Source organism: Colias croceus, chromosome 20 (assembly GCF_905220415.1).
Source record: "Colias croceus chromosome 20, ilColCroc2.1".
Lineage (NCBI taxonomy): Eukaryota > Metazoa > Arthropoda > Insecta > Lepidoptera > Pieridae > Colias > Colias croceus.
In genome coordinates, this window is record NC_059556.1 from 8,597,610 (window position 1) to 8,616,471 (window position 18,862).

The following is an 18,862-nucleotide window of genomic DNA, read 5'->3' on the forward strand; positions in this document are numbered from 1 at the left end:
AAGGCCGGGCCGTAACACGTTACAAAACACTATATTTACATAACATCAGTAGTCACAGGTAAATAATCTTCACAGTCCAATACTACCACTCTAAACGAAACGGCTTTGTTTCCAATGAACCCTTGATTAGAATTAATGACCGACATCCCTTGCGTAAGGCGCGTCGCTCACTTGACTGTTTTGTGACATTTTTAGTGAGAATTCTATGGAAACAATTATTTATAAAAATGTAGTTAGTTTAAAAGTTAAAAACTAAAATGTTATTTCTATGAATTCGTTATTTTTGAATAGACCTTTCTTTTTAATTCGTTCCATTGTTTTAGATAAATTTAAAAACAAATGTAGGTAGTTTCTGGATAACTTAAATAACTAAAGGTAGGTATACTTATCTTTATTTGAAATAATTCATATAATTATGGCACTCGGTCCTTTTGATATTAAAGCCATACTTAGGTACGTAAGTAAAAATTATCTTTTAGTTGGTGAAATATAATTTTAAAGATTAAATAAGAAAAAATTCCGCCCAACGATGGAGCCCATCTTTTTCACTGAACCTTAATACTTATTATACCTTACCTTATTACTTACGAACTTTTAAGGAATGCCCTTTCTACGAAAATACCTAAATAAAAGCAAATATTTATAAAACAAATAAGTACAGTATCTCAGTATGCGCCATACCTCTCCGTGTCGTGTGACGCACGTTAACTCCGCGAAAATCTTATAAAACAAAACGAGTTTGTGCTCCCAGATAAACTTATTCTGAGCAAAAGTTAATTTTACAACCGCTACAAACGTTGGTACGTTGGTTATAAATATAGAAGGGTATTCTAATTAAGTCAATGCTAAAGGACACGTTATACCAAACAGTAAAGATTTTCTTTTAATATTTTTTTTTCAGGACAATTTTTCACACACGGCACGATCTGATCCCATACTAAGCTTTCGCTTGTGCTATGGAAACCTGATAAACATACATATATAATTTTAAATAAATACTTATATAGATATTCAACACCCAGACACAGAGCAAACATCTATGTTCATCACACAAATATTCGGAATCGAACCCACGACCTCTGGCTTGGAAGGCAGGGCCACTACCAACCAAGCCAATCGATCATTCAAAAATACTATTTTTTTTTAATAATTATTTTTAGTTCTTAAAATTGTGTCCATCATAAGTCCTACAGAATAATATTATTTATTTCTACACTATTATAAATTACAAACATATAATTCGACCCAGGCCTTCTAAAATAGTTAAACTGTTTTTCAAGGGGTCTGTGCTAGAATGAGGATGTATTCTCTTTTCGACTCGATTTTGACCCACTTAAAACAGACGGATTTTTTTCAATTTTTTTAAATTCTAATTTAAAATTATTATGTCGAGATAAATTGATATCACAATTTTGAATTTGGTCCTAGATAAAGATAAATTAAGCCTCAAGCTTGTTATTCTATATCTATTTTTAAAAACAATGGAGGCGTACCTATCGTCTTTTGGCCGCAAGCTATTTTGGCTTGTATTTTAAATGGAATTTCAATTGTCTCTAATAATATTATTAATCTGTATTATGTTTCGGTTATTGCTATTTATATCGATTGAAAATGAGGAAGATGATGATGAAATTTTATATGAAATCAGATCAAGATTTTTCAGAGCAATTTTCACTCAAAGTGAGCTATAGATACCAAAAACCAATATTGGTACACGAAAATCTAAAAAACTAAGAATTATGATAAAATGAACACCACGTTGGTACTCAATCTAATATAATAATATATATTATAAAGGCGAAAGTTTGTAAGTATGGATGTATGGATGTTTGTTACTCTTTCGCGTAAAAACTACTGAACTGATTACAATGAAATTTAGCACACATATAGAGGGTAACTTGGATTAACACATAGGATAGTTTTTATCCCGGAAATCCCACGGGAACTATGCGGGTTTTCCTTTGCAAACGCGGGCGAAGCCGCGGGTGGAAATCTAGTTATTAATATACAAACATTTATAGCTTCTTTTTAATATTTGACACAAACAAAATCCTACACAATAAACTATAGGTACCTAATAATGTAAACTTTAACGCTGCACCTTCCAAAAGCAAGCGATGCATCAAGCCAAAATGAAACCGCAAAGTTTCACTTGCACTATCTTAATAGCTTTTAGAATTCGTTTGAGTTTTTCAAAGTAATTAGTCGATGTTTATTCGCGAAGGGGCGTTGATGAATGGCCAAGTTCACGCAGCTTGCTTATGCATACTAAATAGCTTGAGAATCTTTGTCATGTGGTTTTGCTTAAGTTTTGTTTGTGTATTTTATTTATTTTGTGAGCTTTCTGCGAAACGAAACGCGACGGCTTGCATGCACGTCACGTTGTCGTGTGACGTCATGTTTCAGCCCCCGTTTTATTCGCATCGAAGTTTGTTTTTTGACAAAATCTATGTTCCAAATTCCATAAAAATCGGTTTAAAGGTTGTGTGTAAGCTTAACAAACAGACAGAGTTACTACTTACTTCCATTATAATATTATAAACAAAAAAAAAACAAATGAAGGAAATGCACAATACAATAACGTGCTTTCTGTATATCCAGACCAATACTGAAAAAGGCTAAAGAGAGATATAATTATAAATACTTTGTTTCAGGTGTTAGAACACTATTACCTCATCAATCATTGCTTAATTTCACTGCTACCTATACTATTTTGTTGTGTTTTATATTACGCGAGTAAATATAATAAATACCTACATTAAAAAAATTAAAGAGTTTAGAACTAGAAGTCTCCCCACGACCACGCTCTATGTAAAGTGTTCGAAACATCGAGTTAGTAATATAGGTAATGGAGTAAATCGCGTTCAAAATCCGTTAAAAAGTCTTAAATTTATTCTGTAAAGTTTAGTATAATTTTTAAGAAAAACAATTTATTTTTCCATAAACATCATAACATAAAATAGCCGCGAGCAAAGTTAATCTTAATGAAACCTTTGTAAGCTTTTAATGATAACGATTATCATGAAACGGAAATCATTATCGAGCATCACAGCTAATCATGGCGCGTCATTATTTCATTAACTCTGTTTATATAGTTGTTGAAGAGCCTAATTGTTTTGACGTATTTTTCATTGCGTAGAAAGTAGTATGAAAATAAGGATTATGTACCTAATGTGTCTTATTGTGAAATTGATGTTTATTACGGATTGATAAATGTGAGCTTAAACATCGTTCTATCCTACTAGAAATTTTGAGGTTGGATGGATGTTTGTTTGTTCCTCTTTCACGGTAAACCACTGAACGAATTTGAATAAAACTCTCCAGTAACTTATGTACTTGAATAACACAATACTACTACTAGAAGGAGCTATAGAAATAGTGTATTTTTCTAAAAATCGTATCAAATTAATTAATATCAATGCATAACGATTTCACAAAAGAGATAAAGTTGAGAAAATTTTGATTAAACCAATATTTTAATATGACACGTATCTATAAATCACATACTCTAAGATAACACCTTAACAACTTAAGTATCTAGTTGCTAAGGCATAATAAATAGATACCTATGAAACAAAATACTGATTATTCAATATAGTTTCATTTCTCAGTGATAAAATGCAATAATATGCACAGCTATGCTTTCTGGATATGCAGGTAATGTTATATTATGAGAATATTTCGTAATATCATTGAATTCTTAGATTTATTGCGAATTCCACATGTGTTGGCGATGTGAATTATTATGTCATTTTATATAGTTACTAGTTGATACACGTGACTTGGTCTGTCTGTTGAATCGCTTGTTTCAAGATATATTATTATACAGCTGAAGAGTTTGTTTGTTTGTTTGAACGTGCTAATCTCGGGAACTATTGGTCCGATTTGAAAAATTCTTACGGTGTTAGATAGCTCATTTATCGAGGAAGGTTATTTAAGGATTATCGCTACGACCAACAGGATTGGAGCTACGGGGGTGAAACCGCGCGGAGCAGCTAGTTGTAAGATAAAGTAAGAGCCTATATTATTCTCTATAATACATGTATTTGATATTATCTCTAAGTGAAATTCTCGTCAAAATCGAATGAGCCGTTTCGGAATTTGTCTGTCATTAACATATAGACAAAATTTTGAAATTGATTTTGAATAAAGGTAGGTACCTAACGTATACGACTATAATGAATGTTTTGTTGTAATTTAAAGTTAACGGAGTTAACCTAAGGTTAATAAAGTCTAGCTAAGTTTATATTTGCGTGGTTTATATTTTTCTTTCATATGTTTGATACTCACGAATTACAAATATACTGTTTAATAGATGGAATTATCATAATATATGTACATTGTATATTTCTTGATTTCCATCACACATATTTACTTCTTCAATGAATATCAAATAGATAGAATTATTTCACACATTAAACGTTCATTTTTATACTAATATATTCAAAGGTGTTTCTCATGCATAGAGCATTAACGTCCAGACAAAGTCTATGAATACGGAAAGGACATAGGAATAACCTGTATGACATATCGAATATTCCACGAATATTCTGTTTTTTGAAGTGAAACTTCTTCATCGGGGTTGGAAAAAAAATTTGTGTAACATTTTTTCGTTACGCGTGACATTTTTCCGTTACGTGCCATCTTTTTCTTATCCCTACCACACGTGATTCGAAGTAACTCTGTAAAGTTGCATATAGTAAATTATTTATTGAAAAATTAGGTCATAAAGAAGTTTCACTTCTTACGTGTGTACACTAGTACACGCACACATTTTTTTTCTAGTTAAGTTGCAAAGGCATCAACGTAGCAGAATATCTACAATTTAGTCTATATTTTTTGGTTTTTATGGCATTCAAATGCTTTATAAATATAAATTTATAAAGAATAGAAAAAATTCGATCACGAGGCGGGACTTGAACCCGCATCCTTCGCGCCATTCCGGGGCGGATGCCTTACCAACTCAGCCACTCGTGACCCGCCTGAGCAATCGAATTCGTTCTATCCTTTCAGTTTTATGTGTCTTAAGGGACACACCGCGCGCCATCTATTGAGATGATTTAACAACCATCTCAACCAATACGAAGCACTTTTCAGTGAATACAATATTGCAACGATGGAACACGACCTTTTCTTGAATTTATATTTTTTGGTTTTTATGGCATTCAAATGCTTTATAAATATAAATTTATAAAGAATAGAAAAAATTCGATCACGAGGCGGGACTTGAACCCGCATCCTTCGCGCCATTCCGGGGCGGATGCCTTACCAACTCAGCCACTCGTGACCCGCCTGAGCAATCGAATTCGTTCTATCCTTTCAGTTTTATGTGTCTTAAGGGACACACCGCGCGCCATCTATTGAGATGATTTAACAACCATCTCAACCAATACGAAGCACTTTTCAGTGAATACAATATTGCAACGATGGAACACGACCTTTTCTTGAATTTATATTTTTTGGTTTTTATGGCATTCAAATGCTTTATAAATATAAATTTATAAAGAATAGAAAAAATTCGATCACGAGGCGGGACTTGAACCCGCATCCTTCGCGCCATTCCGGGGCGGATGCCTTACCAACTCAGCCACTCGTGTCCCGCCTGAGCAATCGAATTCGTTCTATCCTTTAAGTTTTATGTGTCTTAAGGGACACACCGCGCGCCATCTATTGAGATGATTTAACAACCATCTCAACCAATACGAAGCACTTTTCAGTGAATACAATATTGCAACGATGGAACACGACCTTTTCTTGAATTTATATTTTTTGGTTTTTATGGCATTCAAATGCTTTATAAATATAAATTTATAAAGAATAGAAAAAATAGATGGCGCGCGGTGTGTCCCTTAAGACACATAAAACTGAAAGGATAGAACGAATTCGATTGCTCAGGCGGGTCACGAGTGGCTGAGTTGGTAAGGCATCCGCCCCGGAATGGCGCGAAGGATGCGGGTTCAAGTCCCGCCTCGTGATCGAATTTTTTCTATTCTTTATAAATTTATATTTATAAAGCATTTGAATGCCATAAAAACCAAAAAATATAAATTCAAGAAAAGGTCGTGTTCCATCGTTGCAATATTGTATTCACTGAAAAGTGCTTCGTATTGGTTGAGATGGTTGTTAAATCATCTCAATAGATGGCGCGCGGTGTGTCCCTTAAGACACATAAAACTGAAAGGATAGAACGAATTCGATTGCTCAGGCGGGTCACGAGTGGCTGAGTTGGTAAGGCATCCGCCCCGGAATGGCGCGAAGGATGCGGGTTCAAGTCCCGCCTCGTGATCGAATTTTTTCTATTCTTTATAAATTTATATTTATAAAGCATTTGAATGCCATAAAAACCAAAAAATATAAATTCAAGAAAAGGTCGTGTTCCATCGTTGCAATATTGTATTCACTGAAAAGTGCTTCGTATTGGTTGAGATGGTTGTTAAATCATCTCAATAGATGGCGCGCGGTGTGTCCCTTAAGACACATAAAACTTAAAGGATAGAACGAATTCGATTGCTCAGGCGGGTCACGAGTGGCTGAGTTGGTAAGGCATCCGCCCCGGAATGGCGCGAAGGATGCGGGTTCAAGTCCCGCCTCGTGATCGAATTTTTTTTCTATTCTTTATAAATTTATATTTATAAAGCATTTGAATGCCATAAAAACCAAAAAATATAAATTCAAGAAAAGGTCGTGTTCCATCGTTGCAATATTGTATTCACTGAAAAGTGCTTCGTATTGGTTGAGATGGTTGTTAAATCATCTCAATAGATGGCGCGCGGTGTGTCCCTTAAGACACATAAAACTGAAAGGATAGAACGAATTCGATTGCTCAGGCGGGTCACGAGTGGCTGAGTTGGTAAGGCATCCGCCCCGGAATGGCGCGAAGGATGCGGGTTCAAGTCCCGCCTCGTGATCGAATTTTTTCTATTCTTTATAAATTTATATTTATAAAGCATTTGAATGCCATAAAAACCAAAAAATATAAATTCAAGAAAAGGTCGTGTTCCATCGTTGCAATATTGTATTCACTGAAAAGTGCTTCGTATTGGTTGAGATGGTTGTTAAATCATCTCAATAGATGGCGCGCGGTGTGTCCCTTAAGACACATAAAACTGAAAGGATAGAACGAATTCGATTGCTCAGGCGGGTCACGAGTGGCTGAGTTGGTAAGGCATCCGCCCCGGAATGGCGCGAAGGATGCGGGTTCAAGTCCCGCCTCGTGATCGAATTTTTTCTATTCTTTATAAATTTATATTTATAAAGCATTTGAATGCCATAAAAACCAAAAAATATAAATTCAAGAAAAGGTCGTGTTCCATCGTTGCAATATTGTATTCACTGAAAAGTGCTTCGTATTGGTTGAGATGGTTGTTAAATCATCTCAATAGATGGCGCGCGGTGTGTCCCTTAAGACACATAAAACTGAAAGGATAGAACGAATTCGATTGCTCAGGCGGGTCACGAGTGGCTGAGTTGGTAAGGCATCCGCCCCGGAATGGCGCGAAGGATGCGGGTTCAAGTCCCGCCTCGTGATCGAATTTTTTCTATTCTTTATAAATTTATATTTATAAAGCATTTGAATGCCATAAAAACCAAAAAATATAAATTCAAGAAAAGGTCGTGTTCCATCGTTGCAATATTGTATTCACTGAAAAGTGCTTCGTATTGGTTGAGATGGTTGTTAAATCATCTCAATAGATGGCGCGCGGTGTGTCCCTTAAGACACATAAAACTGAAAGGATAGAACGAATTCGATTGCTCAGGCGGGTCACGAGTGGCTGAGTTGGTAAGGCATCCGCCCCGGAATGGCGCGAAGGATGCGGGTTCAAGTCCCGCCTCGTGATCGAATTTTTTCTATTCTTTATAAATTTATATTTATAAAGCATTTGAATGCCATAAAAACCAAAAAATATAAATTCAAGAAAAGGTCGTGTTCCATCGTTGCAATATTGTATTCACTGAAAAGTGCTTCGTATTGGTTGAGATGGTTGTTAAATCATCTCAATAGATGGCGCGCGGTGTGTCCCTTAAGACACATAAAACTGAAAGGATAGAACGAATTCGATTGCTCAGGCGGGTCACGAGTGGCTGAGTTGGTAAGGCATCCGCCCCGGAATGGCGCGAAGGATGCGGGTTCAAGTCCCGCCTCGTGATCGAATTTTTTCTATTCTTTATAAATTTATATTTATAAAGCATTTGAATGCCATAAAAACCAAAAAATATAAATTCAAGAAAAGGTCGTGTTCCATCGTTGCAATATTGTATTCACTGAAAAGTGCTTCGTATTGGTTGAGATGGTTGTTAAATCATCTCAATAGATGGCGCGCGGTGTGTCCCTTAAAACACATAAAACTGAAAGGATAGAACGAATTCGATTGCTCAGGCGGGTCACGAGTGGCTGAGTTGGTAAGGCATCCGCCCCGGAATGGCGCGAAGGATGCGGGTTCAAGTCCCGCCTCGTGATCGAATTTTTTCTATTCTTTATAAATTTATATTTACAATTTAGTCGTTAAAAGTATATACTTTTAGATTATCTAATCTATAAAAAAAAACGAATTCAGTTTATAAATCTAGCAAAAATATAAATTCATTCACGTATTTTCCACTGATCATGACAGGACGAGAATACTTACCATAATAGATTGATTATTTGTATGTCAGGATATCGACACCGAGACGGAAGATACATACCCATCGCTCGCTTATCACTGCGTCCCAGGAAGGCCATGTAGCTAGTCTATCTATACAATTAAAAGAAATGATATATTGACAACAAAAGTGTAATCAAAACAACAACAATATTACTCAATAATACAAAACTTCCATTATTATCAATCCAATCTCGATACGCGGAGACACGGGTGTACAATGTTGTTTTATCGAAGTTCTTCCCGCTCACAACACCCACCAGTAACTCCCTTCCCGGCTGCTCTTCCGGGTCCAAAGTATTCTTACACGCTAAAGGACCCCCAGAGTCACCCCTAGACATGTCGGTCACCGACGAATCGGTGCACACGAAGGAATTCATGTTCATCTCCCACAATTTTGAGCAGTGCCACCTCGTCAGCACGTAAATCGGAGCTACCAAAAGTGTAGGCGATATAGGGTCTTTTAAACTATAGCCCGTTCTGCCAAAACCGGCCGATGTGCACGTTTGCGGATAGTCCGCTTCTCTCCTCGCCGGTGTGATAAAGTTGACATTGCGTATGAAGCGCCATTGAGCATCAACAAACACGATAGCTATATCGTTGTCCGGGAAATTAAAATGCTTGTGCAGAATCACCCTGTCAATAGTTCGCCACTGGTTTATAACGTTTGTTTCTGTGCGTCCCGAGTGCGTCAGGTCGGTTCGGAAACTTCCAGCGACTAACCGCAGCAGCTTGGGGTGACGAGCATAAAAGAAGTTTTTACCTTCAAAACAGTGGGCAGCTGTTAATACTCTCATTTCATCGATAATACTCCCGCCACAAAGATTCTTCCAGACTATTCTGCCGTGACCCAACCTTCGCGTCGGCTCTTTTATCGACACCAGGTAAGGCACCTCACCGACCAACGCTGGCTTACCGTTAACAACGAAGGGTTTAATGTAAAACTTGGAATACTTTAGCGTTGTGATTACGCGTCTGTCTATTTCGCATTTCGTTTGTGTCATATAAATAAAAATTGCTAAGAGTTTGAGTAGCATTCCAATGAATTTAATGCGTAAAATATGTTTACTGATAAATTTATAAAGGACACTCTTGACATTTTTGACAGAAGTATAGATAACGGTGGAGATAAATGTCTGTCAATTCAGGAAAGCATAAACACTTCATAAACATAATATGTAGGATTCAAGAAGGTATGATTCTTCTTTGCAGAGGTGTATGGGTGAATTGCTTGAATGGTCTGTATCATAGAATTACAATAATAAACCCAATAAGGTATCGAGCAAAATAAAAAAAGAATATGACTAAATATATATAATATATATACCCTTAGAGCATTAATATATACCAGATTCTATCTATGTTCTATACGAAAGAAAAGTATAAATAAAAAACAACACAAAATCATGCCGGTTACAATTCTTTAATAAACCACAATCATGTTATGATAATTACATCAATAAAATCAACGTATTAATGAAACCTGGGTATCATAGAAATCATTTGATTCTCGAAACCTAATTTATCTTGGAAACGTTTAATTTTCATTACTCTTACATCACCCCATTGTGCGCCAGTGGAAACTATCCAGTATGGAACGTCGTTCTCCACTCCATAACCGGTCACTTGGACGCTATGATGTCCAATTAACTTTCCGTGAGTATGTTCGTAAATACCACTCTTGTAATCTTTCAAATCTTCGTATACAGCGAAGGTAGCCACCAAGGGACCATGAATAAACAATTCAAATCTAATCTGATAATCATCAGCCGGCATTATATACACTTGCTGGGCAAAGTATTTCTCTGCATTGTAAAATACGTCCTCGTCTATACATTCTTGTTTACATGTTGTGTCATTTACCTTTTCATCATACGGTTTGCAAATTGTGGTAACCAGTCCATTTTTTAACCAGAACAATGCTGCACGTTCAGGGGAACCTCCACTACAGTAGTTTTTGCTGAAGCAATCCTTACAGCAAGTGAAGTCCGTAGCTGATAGGAATCGGCCTTCACCATAAGATTTTCTAACACATGTCCTACTAGAGGCTACGTTAGCAACGGTATTAGCCCAACATGAGGCACACCCATTATGAATTGGATCAATGAGTTCCAGAAAGCAGTGAGACCACATTTTTTGGGCATCATAATTTTTCGGGAAATACTTAAATGTCTCGATTACATTTGGTTTCACTGGGAGGGAAACATTTCTTACCTCAACACAATCAATCATTTTATCATCGAGGGCATTGTTCTTCTGGATTTTCCAAGTAAAATTTTGACTGTTGAAGTATTTAATAAATTCGTCATGAGGAAGTGTCCGGAACTTCTCGTCAATCTCAGGGTTGAAGCAAATAGCGCTAGAAGCGAACGCCAGAAGTACTACGATGCTATACATCTTGGTGATTTCTGATGAAAACGCCGCTGGCTACCATTTTATATTGTATTTTGAACATTAAAATGCAATTAAATGCTAAGAATGTTCACCCTTCAAGGTAACATGGTGATTTATAACTTCAAATACTTTATGAGAACAATTTATTTAGAATGTATAAAATGTGCATAAAGAAAGTCATTGCAGTATGCAGACATTTGGACGGGCTATATTATAATTTTATACAGTAGGTAGCTAGTGATATTTTTAACCGACTTCAAAAAAAAAAGGAGGAGGTTATCAATTCGGCCGGTATGTTTTTTTTTTTTATGTATGTACACCGATTACAGCGAGGTTTCTGAACCGGTTTACGTGATTCCTTTTTTATTCGATGCGGGTGGTGTCGAATTGGTCATTATTAATTACCTATTATTTTTAACAAATAGCTAAACCGCCTTCACATTATCAGCAATAGAGCAAAGACCGACGCAAGAGTAGAGACCACGCAGGAGACACCAGCTTTTAAATAAAAAAAGCATCATCAAAATTGGTTCACTTTGTCAAAAGTTCAGAGGTGACAAACCCAAAAAATAAATACAGTCGAATTAAGAAGTTCCTCCTTTATTTTGAAAGCGGTTGAAAAGATCAATAGTTATGTATGTATCTTTATGTATGTATAATTTCCATTTAACATCGTACTATGTACCTATATTTAAATTATAAACGCAAAAGGTTGTTAGAATGTACAGACGTAAGTACCTATCGATTCTCTCAAACAAAAACGCTCTTTCTTCGTCTTTTAACTGTTTGTCATTTAATCATAGTTCAAAACAATTCTTTTCGAAAGCTTAATAAGCAATTTCTAAGTCTTTTTTCTAACATTTGGTTGTGAAAGAATAGTCATTCTATCATTTTTTATGATAAAGTAAACATTATCAGTAGCAGTTCGAAACAGAGCATACAATTTATATATATAACAAGATCGATTTCAGACGAAGATTTATGAATGTTCTAAACTGGGTAATAAAAAGCTTTTTTCTCGAAGCTAAAACAAGCATCATATGGAGGACATATATAGGATGAACAACAACAATCATATGGAGGTTGTAAAAGCCTCTAGTGAAAGTGCAGTCAAATGAATTCATAAGTTTAACGGATTTTTAATGACAGAAGAGATCAAACAGTTCTTGTCGGGCTGTGACTTTCTCCTATCCTGACTGATGCCTGCAGCCTCTTTGTTATTTTTCTATATGTTCAATATAATATTATAAAGCTGAAGAGTTTGTTTGTTTGTTTAATCTCAGGAACTACTAGTCCGATTTGAAAAATTCTTTCGGTGTTAGATAGCCCTTTTATCGAGGACGGCTATAGGCTATATTATGACATTACGCTAAGACCAACAGGAGTGGAGCCACGCGGGGCACAGCTAGTGTTCAATAAGGATTAATGTTATTTTAATTCCTAAAATTATAATCTATTATATTATATTAAATAATAAATAGGCGACAGCATGAATGCATGCTGTCGTTTATATGCAATTATCAAAAGCTATTGGCCTAAAGCTCTCTCAATACAAAGCTTATAAGCTCAGTTAGCCGTAAGTACGTTCTCTATAAACTTTTAACAATTCAAAGGCCTTTCATCTGCTTTGATGGTTTTTTTTAAATAATTGATATATAATTGATATACTGTATATAATATCTCGTAACTAAATAGGCTTCTTGAAGCCTGAAATAAGCAATTCGTATGTATGTAACAGTCTTTAGCGATGAATTAATTACCTAAATGACACAAAAAGAAAAAGAACTGGTTTTTAATAAAAAAATACCTACAACTTACACGCTATGAAAAGAAGCATCACTACTGTATCTGTGCTATAATTTATTGTACTTTTGTTTATGGAATACTAGCGGTCCGCCCCGGCTTCGCCCGTGGTACATATTTCGCAATAAAAATTTCCGGGATTTCCGGGATTGCGTCATTTTCTCGAGATAAAAAGTAGCCTATGTCCTTTCTCGGGTATCAAAATATCTCCATATCAAATTTCATGCAAATTGGTTCAGTAGTTTAGGCGTGATTGAGTGACAGACAGACAGAGTTACTTTTGCATTTATAATATTAGTATGGATTGAAAAATAAAAGTCTATATTAGGAAACAAATAAAACAAACAAAACAAATCTGTTAGGCACATCATTTATTAAAATTCAATTTCCAAATGATACGTATTAAGGACAGTGCTTTCTCTTTGGAAACAAAGAAATCATTTGATCTTCAAAAGCTAGGTCCTTTTGGAAGCGTTTAACTTTGAAAACGCCTGATTCACCCCACTTCATTCCCCAAGTGTTGGTAACTAGCCAGTACGGAACTTCGCTCTCTACTCCATATCCAATCACTTGGACACTATGATATCCAACCAATTTTCCGTAGGTATGTTCGTATATTCCACTTTTGTAGTCTTTCAAATCTTCGTATAAAGCAAAGGTTGCTATTAAGGGACCATTATAAGCCAATTCAGCTCGAATCTCTAAATCATCAGCCACCACTATGTAGATATTTTCTCCGAAATGCTTATTGTCCTTGTATGATAGTGTCTCGTTAACACATTCTTCTTTGCATGTGCCATTTACTGTATCACTATATGGTTTGCAACTTGACGTAACCAAACCATGCTTTACCCAGAATAGAGCCGCTCGTTCAGGGGAACCTCCGCTGCAGAAACTTTTATTGAAACAATCCGTACAGCACGTCAAATCGAGAGTAGACAGCACTGGTTCTTTGCGTAAGGAAACAGGTTCATCTTTCTTTATATTTGGACCCAAAATACATGATCGAGCACTAGCTACCGACGAGGCAGCGATCGCCCAACACGATCCGCAGCTTCCTTGATCTAAATTCTCGTATCTTATACTACATTCCGGCCATTTTTCAGTGGCATCAAATGTTTTTGGAACATGCAGTTTATATCCACCAGGTTTTATAGGAATTGGATGATTGGTGCTTACTTCGGCACAATCTAACACCTTACCTTCAAAGTTGTACTTTTGAATTTTCCAAGTAAAATTTTGACTGTTGAAGTATTTAATGAATTCATCGCGAGGAAGTTTATGGAACTTATCGTCGACTTCTGCGTTGAAGCAAAGGGCCCTAGAGACCAGTGCCGAAAGAATCACGATGCTACTAGTATACATCCTGATGCGTACTGTAGAAAGTACGACCATATTATTTATACAATGGCTATTATTAAAATAAAAAGAATTGTTTAAACATGATAAGGTTACATGGTATTTTAATAGCTTTAAATAGTTTGGTAATAAAAAAGTTACATGGAACGTGAAAAATGTTGTAACAATTATATTATTTTTTTATCTGTGTGTTGCCATCTGAATTCAAAAAATGCGGAGAAAAAGTACCTCAACAGATAAGACGATTATTATTACATTTCTTTGGTATTTAAATACTAGTCAATTATTTAAAATATTCAAATGATTAAATACACGCAGATCTATAGAATACCAACAAAAAAAAAAAGAAAAAAAAACTACAAATAATAAAACAGTAACCAAGAAATTTCTGTACATTGGACATTATTAAGAGTAATGGCTAAGCAATTTGGTTGTTTTATAGATCCCAAAACAATGGTTACTAAAACCTTTTCGGCTTGAGCTTGTCTATTTGTATATGCATCAATCACGTAAAAACACTGGATTGATCATGACCAAACTTTATAATTATAATGATAGACTAATATATGAAATTCAACTTATAGGCAACAATTTATTTAAAAAAAATATTTAAGGGTCTCCATACATGTTATCGAAGAATAAAAAAATGCTGAAAATATAATTAAATGATTTAATAAGTTACGAGATATTCGCTTCTTATGTTGTAAAAAAAGGAACTTCCGCCACCCCCTCGAAAACCTGTTTGTTGGAGGAAATTAAACCGTACTTATTATATATTTTCATAAACCTATGTTACATTTGATGTCAACAACGTACAAAAAGTCAGCCTAGAGAAATGAAGTAAGTAGTTAATGTTTTTACGTTCCTTCATCACCTTTTTGAGCAAGCTGGTACGCATTACGCATACGATGGTAGGTAATACCACAGACTAATAATAATATACTACGTAAGTAATACATACTAATGGACTATTAGGCATAAAGTAAAAGTTAATATTGTTCGGTAAAATTAGGCAACTGAAATAACGAAAATTCCGGCAGAGATAAAACGGTATCATGGACCCTCTTCATAATGGGCAGCGTTGGTTGAGTTAAATGTTCAATGTATATAATATACGATCAGCCGACATTGTAATCGCCGTAACGGTGACAAACTTTTTCTATTTTGTTGTTGGGCCAACGCTGCCCATTGTGAAGATGGCCCATCAGGTAAAGCAAAAAGGCAAGCAAATATGTCGACTTGTGCCCTTTATCACTTATGTATAGACTCTGACTCATGAGATATAATTATTCCAAATGAACATTCGAAATTAAATGGCAAATTTAGACATTATTTATTGATAAAGTCCCATGTTTTTTTTTAAACTTTCCATACATATTTTCTTATCATATTTTTTTAAAACTATTATCTAAAACATATCAAAATAAATAAAATCCACAGAATTAATGAATGATCGTTTTATTTAAACATTTGACAGCAATCTTAATCGTAAGACAGATATTTAATGAAAGTGAGCCCTCGGGATTACGCCTACCATGCGTTTCTCGAAATCAACGTTGGCTTGGCCGCGTTTTATCTTTACTCTACCGCTTTCACCCCAATAACCTCCCCAGCTGTTCACTGCCAGCCAGTAAGGTGTCCCATCGTCTTCACCAAAACCGATGACCTTGACGCTGTGGTAACCGAGCAACTTCCCATGCGTATGCTCATAAATTCCACTGCTGTAATCCTTGAAATCCTCATAAACCTTGAAAATGGCGAGCAGGGGCCCGTTAGTTGATATGTCCCGACGTATTTCCCGGTCGTCTTCGGGCATTATGTATATGGATTCCCCAAACCATTTATTTGCCAGATAATATTCATCTGGATCGTCACAAGCTTCTACGCACGCCTCGTGATCGGGGAGCTTACGTTTACAACCGGAGCCCACCAATCCGCTTCTCAAGTAAAATAATAACGCTTCTTCGGGCGAACCTCCGGTACAGAAGCTTTTGGACGAACATTTTTTACAACAAGTTAGGTCGAATTGAGAAAATTGTAGTATAAGAAATTGCACGCTACTCCTATATATGTCATTGGCCAAACGCATACACTGTCTATCGGCGGCGACCCCTACCGCACTGATGGCCCAACTTGAGCTACAATTTCTTGCTTGCTCATAGTCATCTATAAATAAACAAATACCAGTGCGTGCCAGGTGTTCTGCAACATTGTATTCCTTTGGTATACCCGAGACTGAGTCCCGATTTTCCACGCTTTTGATTTTCAACGGAACATCGACTGAGCGGAGTTCGACGCTGCTCATGATCTTCTCGTCGATGAAGTTATTATTTTTTATTTTCCACGTGAAGTTCTTGTTATTAAAATAGACGACGAAGTCATCGCGTGGTAACTTTTCGAACTTTTCTTGTACCTCTGGATCGAGGCCGTGGGCCCAAGCGACCAAGCTTAGTACAACAATATACGAGTACATGTTGACACACTATAATTATCATGCACCGAGCCACCCTATTTATATGGAATCCATTATCAATAATACTTTAAAAAGTGGAAACTTTCACAAATAATTGACATATTTAGTATCATTTAAATATTTTACAATATTGGTATTTTGAATATTTTAAGCGTTATTATAGGAATTTATTTTATTAGACGCCTTACATTTACTTTCGAGTTGCACAGACAGACAGTCACAGTAGACATACCTTTATTTTATAAATTAAATTAGAACCACTTGTCCAAGGAAACTTATCTTTAATTGTTAACCGAAGTGAGAGTTCCTAAAGCCTAATTTATATTACTATATGGAGCTACTATCTATTAAATGTCGAATTAGATATTTTTACCAGTCATGGGCAGCTTTTTATGGAAGCTAACATCTAAGTCACATCTAACACTTCTACAGGTATAATATTATGACTCTTCAAAATATTTCAGTCACCTCAATATTTTCATTCTTTTTTTTTTAAATAACGTCATAGTCTGTTTTTGTTCCTAGAGCTTTATCTGTATTAATTTCAAATTTCATCCCAATCAGTGATGTGGTTTATGCATAATAGTGTAACATTTCTTTGACTTTCGCATTTATAATATTAGTATGAAATATAGATATGTCCTCATTTGAAGTGTGTTGTGTTGTTTAAGTACACATTTTTCTACAGTAAATATATCTTTAATTACATATATAATTAAAATAGTATTGTACTTAGTGATATGTTAACTTAGGTACAAATAAATAAAAACCAATATAAAATATTGATAATCTTTAATAAACATATATAAAAGACGAACAAGACCCATATACAATATACAGGTATACAAATCGTATGAAAATCATTTCACATATATATATAATAATAGATTATATTTAGGCATTATTATATTATTGTTCGTTAATTCCGTTTGAGGTTATACGTTTGTTCAAGACTTGAGTGCATCTAAAATATCTAGTTTATAAAAATGCTTCAATAATCGAAACTATATGAATTACATAACAGAATCGCGATTTTTTGTATTGATACAAGAAATATAAGCCAACTGTTAGCTGATAAATCCTACATACTGTTCTCACTCACACATACAGAATTTCAAATTCGAAATTCTATATTATGATTATCGCATTTGGTAATAAATATTTAGTCTCGGTAAAGGATATATAAGTCAACAGATATGATCAACTGTATATAGATAAAACATCTATATACAGTTCTCACTCACACATACAAAATTACAAATTCGAAATAATATATAGTACAAATTATTGCATTTGGCAATTATGTTTTTTTGCATCAATACAAGAAATATTAGCCAAATAATGGCTGATCCTCCATACAATTCTCACTCACACATACAGAATTACACATCCGAAATTATATATGTATTTGAAGAATTGCATTTGGCAAGTATTTAGTATCGTTAAAGAAAATATAAGCAAACAGTTGGCTGATAAATCCTCCATACTATACTAACTCACACATACAGAATTTCAAATTCGAAAATCTATATGAATTATTGCATTTGGCAATTTTTTGTATCTAACAAGAAATATAAGCCAAAAATGTTGGCTGATAAATCTTCGATACACATCTCACGCACACATACATAGTTACAAAGACAACGCTAGTGTAAGACGAAGGTGTCACACACACATGAATATAAAAGTTTAATAAATGAGTAAAGACGTTGTAATTATTAATAAATAATACAAAATGAATACATAAATTGTCAATTTCATTTAATACAAGTACATAAAAATTAAAAGCAATTTTTATAATTTTTTCAATAAGTCAAAATATTACGTACTTAAATTATAATCTATATTTTTATATAATTATATATTTATTTAATGTTATATTGCGTCAGTCTGCATTAATTAAAAATGTATAAAATCATTTTGCAATACTATAAATATAAAATAATAAAAATGCGTTATCTATAATTCAGATTTAAAATACGTTTTTTTGTAACACAGCAGTTCTATATGTCGCAGGCTAATTGTATTATTTTACCGTTTACAAATAATGCTCGGCATTTTGTAAAATGCTGAGGATTTACTTTTTCCAAAATTCTACAAAAAGATGGTCGCGAGCCGACGGAGCCTCACTTCGTGGGGCTCCTATTTCTGTGTAGTTTTAAAAACGCGAATCTAACCTAACCCACCCCCT

General features: G+C 34.9%; 4 protein-coding genes and 11 non-coding genes across 15 annotated transcripts; 9 read left to right on the top strand and 6 right to left on the bottom strand.

Annotated features, from left to right (window-relative positions):
* Positions 1 to 4,901: 4,901 nt before the first annotated feature.
* Trnas-gga lies at positions 4,902 to 4,977 on the bottom strand. The gene has a single exon. It is a non-coding gene; the product is annotated as a tRNA-Ser (tRNA).
* Positions 4,978 to 5,211: 234 nt separating this feature from the next.
* Positions 5,212 to 5,287, bottom strand: Trnas-gga. The gene has a single exon. It is a non-coding gene; the product is annotated as a tRNA-Ser (tRNA).
* Positions 5,288 to 5,900: 613 nt separating this feature from the next.
* Positions 5,901 to 5,976, top strand: Trnas-gga. The gene has a single exon. It is a non-coding gene; the product is annotated as a tRNA-Ser (tRNA).
* A 234-nt stretch (positions 5,977 to 6,210) lies between these two features.
* On the top strand, positions 6,211 to 6,286 carry Trnas-gga. Its single transcript has one exon. It is a non-coding gene; the product is annotated as a tRNA-Ser (tRNA).
* Positions 6,287 to 6,520: 234 nt separating this feature from the next.
* Positions 6,521 to 6,596, top strand: Trnas-gga. Its single transcript has one exon. It is a non-coding gene; the product is annotated as a tRNA-Ser (tRNA).
* Positions 6,597 to 6,832: 236 nt separating this feature from the next.
* Trnas-gga lies at positions 6,833 to 6,908 on the top strand. Its single transcript has one exon. It is a non-coding gene; the product is annotated as a tRNA-Ser (tRNA).
* A 234-nt stretch (positions 6,909 to 7,142) lies between these two features.
* Trnas-gga lies at positions 7,143 to 7,218 on the top strand. Its single transcript has one exon. It is a non-coding gene; the product is annotated as a tRNA-Ser (tRNA).
* Positions 7,219 to 7,452: 234 nt separating this feature from the next.
* Trnas-gga lies at positions 7,453 to 7,528 on the top strand. Its single transcript has one exon. It is a non-coding gene; the product is annotated as a tRNA-Ser (tRNA).
* Positions 7,529 to 7,762: 234 nt separating this feature from the next.
* Positions 7,763 to 7,838, top strand: Trnas-gga. The gene has a single exon. It is a non-coding gene; the product is annotated as a tRNA-Ser (tRNA).
* Positions 7,839 to 8,072: 234 nt separating this feature from the next.
* Positions 8,073 to 8,148, top strand: Trnas-gga. The gene has a single exon. It is a non-coding gene; the product is annotated as a tRNA-Ser (tRNA).
* Positions 8,149 to 8,382: 234 nt separating this feature from the next.
* Trnas-gga lies at positions 8,383 to 8,458 on the top strand. The gene has a single exon. It is a non-coding gene; the product is annotated as a tRNA-Ser (tRNA).
* A 285-nt stretch (positions 8,459 to 8,743) lies between these two features.
* On the bottom strand, positions 8,744 to 9,713 carry LOC123701056 (chymotrypsinogen B2-like). The gene has a single exon (XM_045648467.1). The coding sequence runs from the start codon at positions 9,677 to 9,679 to the stop codon at positions 8,744 to 8,746; it is 936 nt and encodes a 311-aa protein (XP_045504423.1). The 5' UTR covers positions 9,680 to 9,713.
* A 333-nt stretch (positions 9,714 to 10,046) lies between these two features.
* LOC123701095 (cathepsin B-like) lies at positions 10,047 to 11,054 on the bottom strand. The gene has a single exon (XM_045648533.1). The coding sequence runs from the start codon at positions 11,037 to 11,039 to the stop codon at positions 10,116 to 10,118; it is 924 nt and encodes a 307-aa protein (XP_045504489.1). The 5' UTR covers positions 11,040 to 11,054; the 3' UTR covers positions 10,047 to 10,115.
* A 2,139-nt stretch (positions 11,055 to 13,193) lies between these two features.
* Positions 13,194 to 14,253, bottom strand: LOC123701093 (cathepsin B-like). Its single transcript, XM_045648531.1, has one exon. It carries the CDS (start codon positions 14,232 to 14,234, stop codon positions 13,242 to 13,244), a length of 993 nt encoding a protein of 330 aa, XP_045504487.1. The 5' UTR covers positions 14,235 to 14,253; the 3' UTR covers positions 13,194 to 13,241.
* A 1,387-nt stretch (positions 14,254 to 15,640) lies between these two features.
* LOC123701094 (cathepsin B-like cysteine proteinase 6) lies at positions 15,641 to 16,680 on the bottom strand. Its single transcript, XM_045648532.1, has one exon. It carries the CDS (start codon positions 16,669 to 16,671, stop codon positions 15,700 to 15,702), a length of 972 nt encoding a protein of 323 aa, XP_045504488.1. The 5' UTR covers positions 16,672 to 16,680; the 3' UTR covers positions 15,641 to 15,699.
* Between the last annotated feature and the right edge of the window lie 2,182 nt (positions 16,681 to 18,862).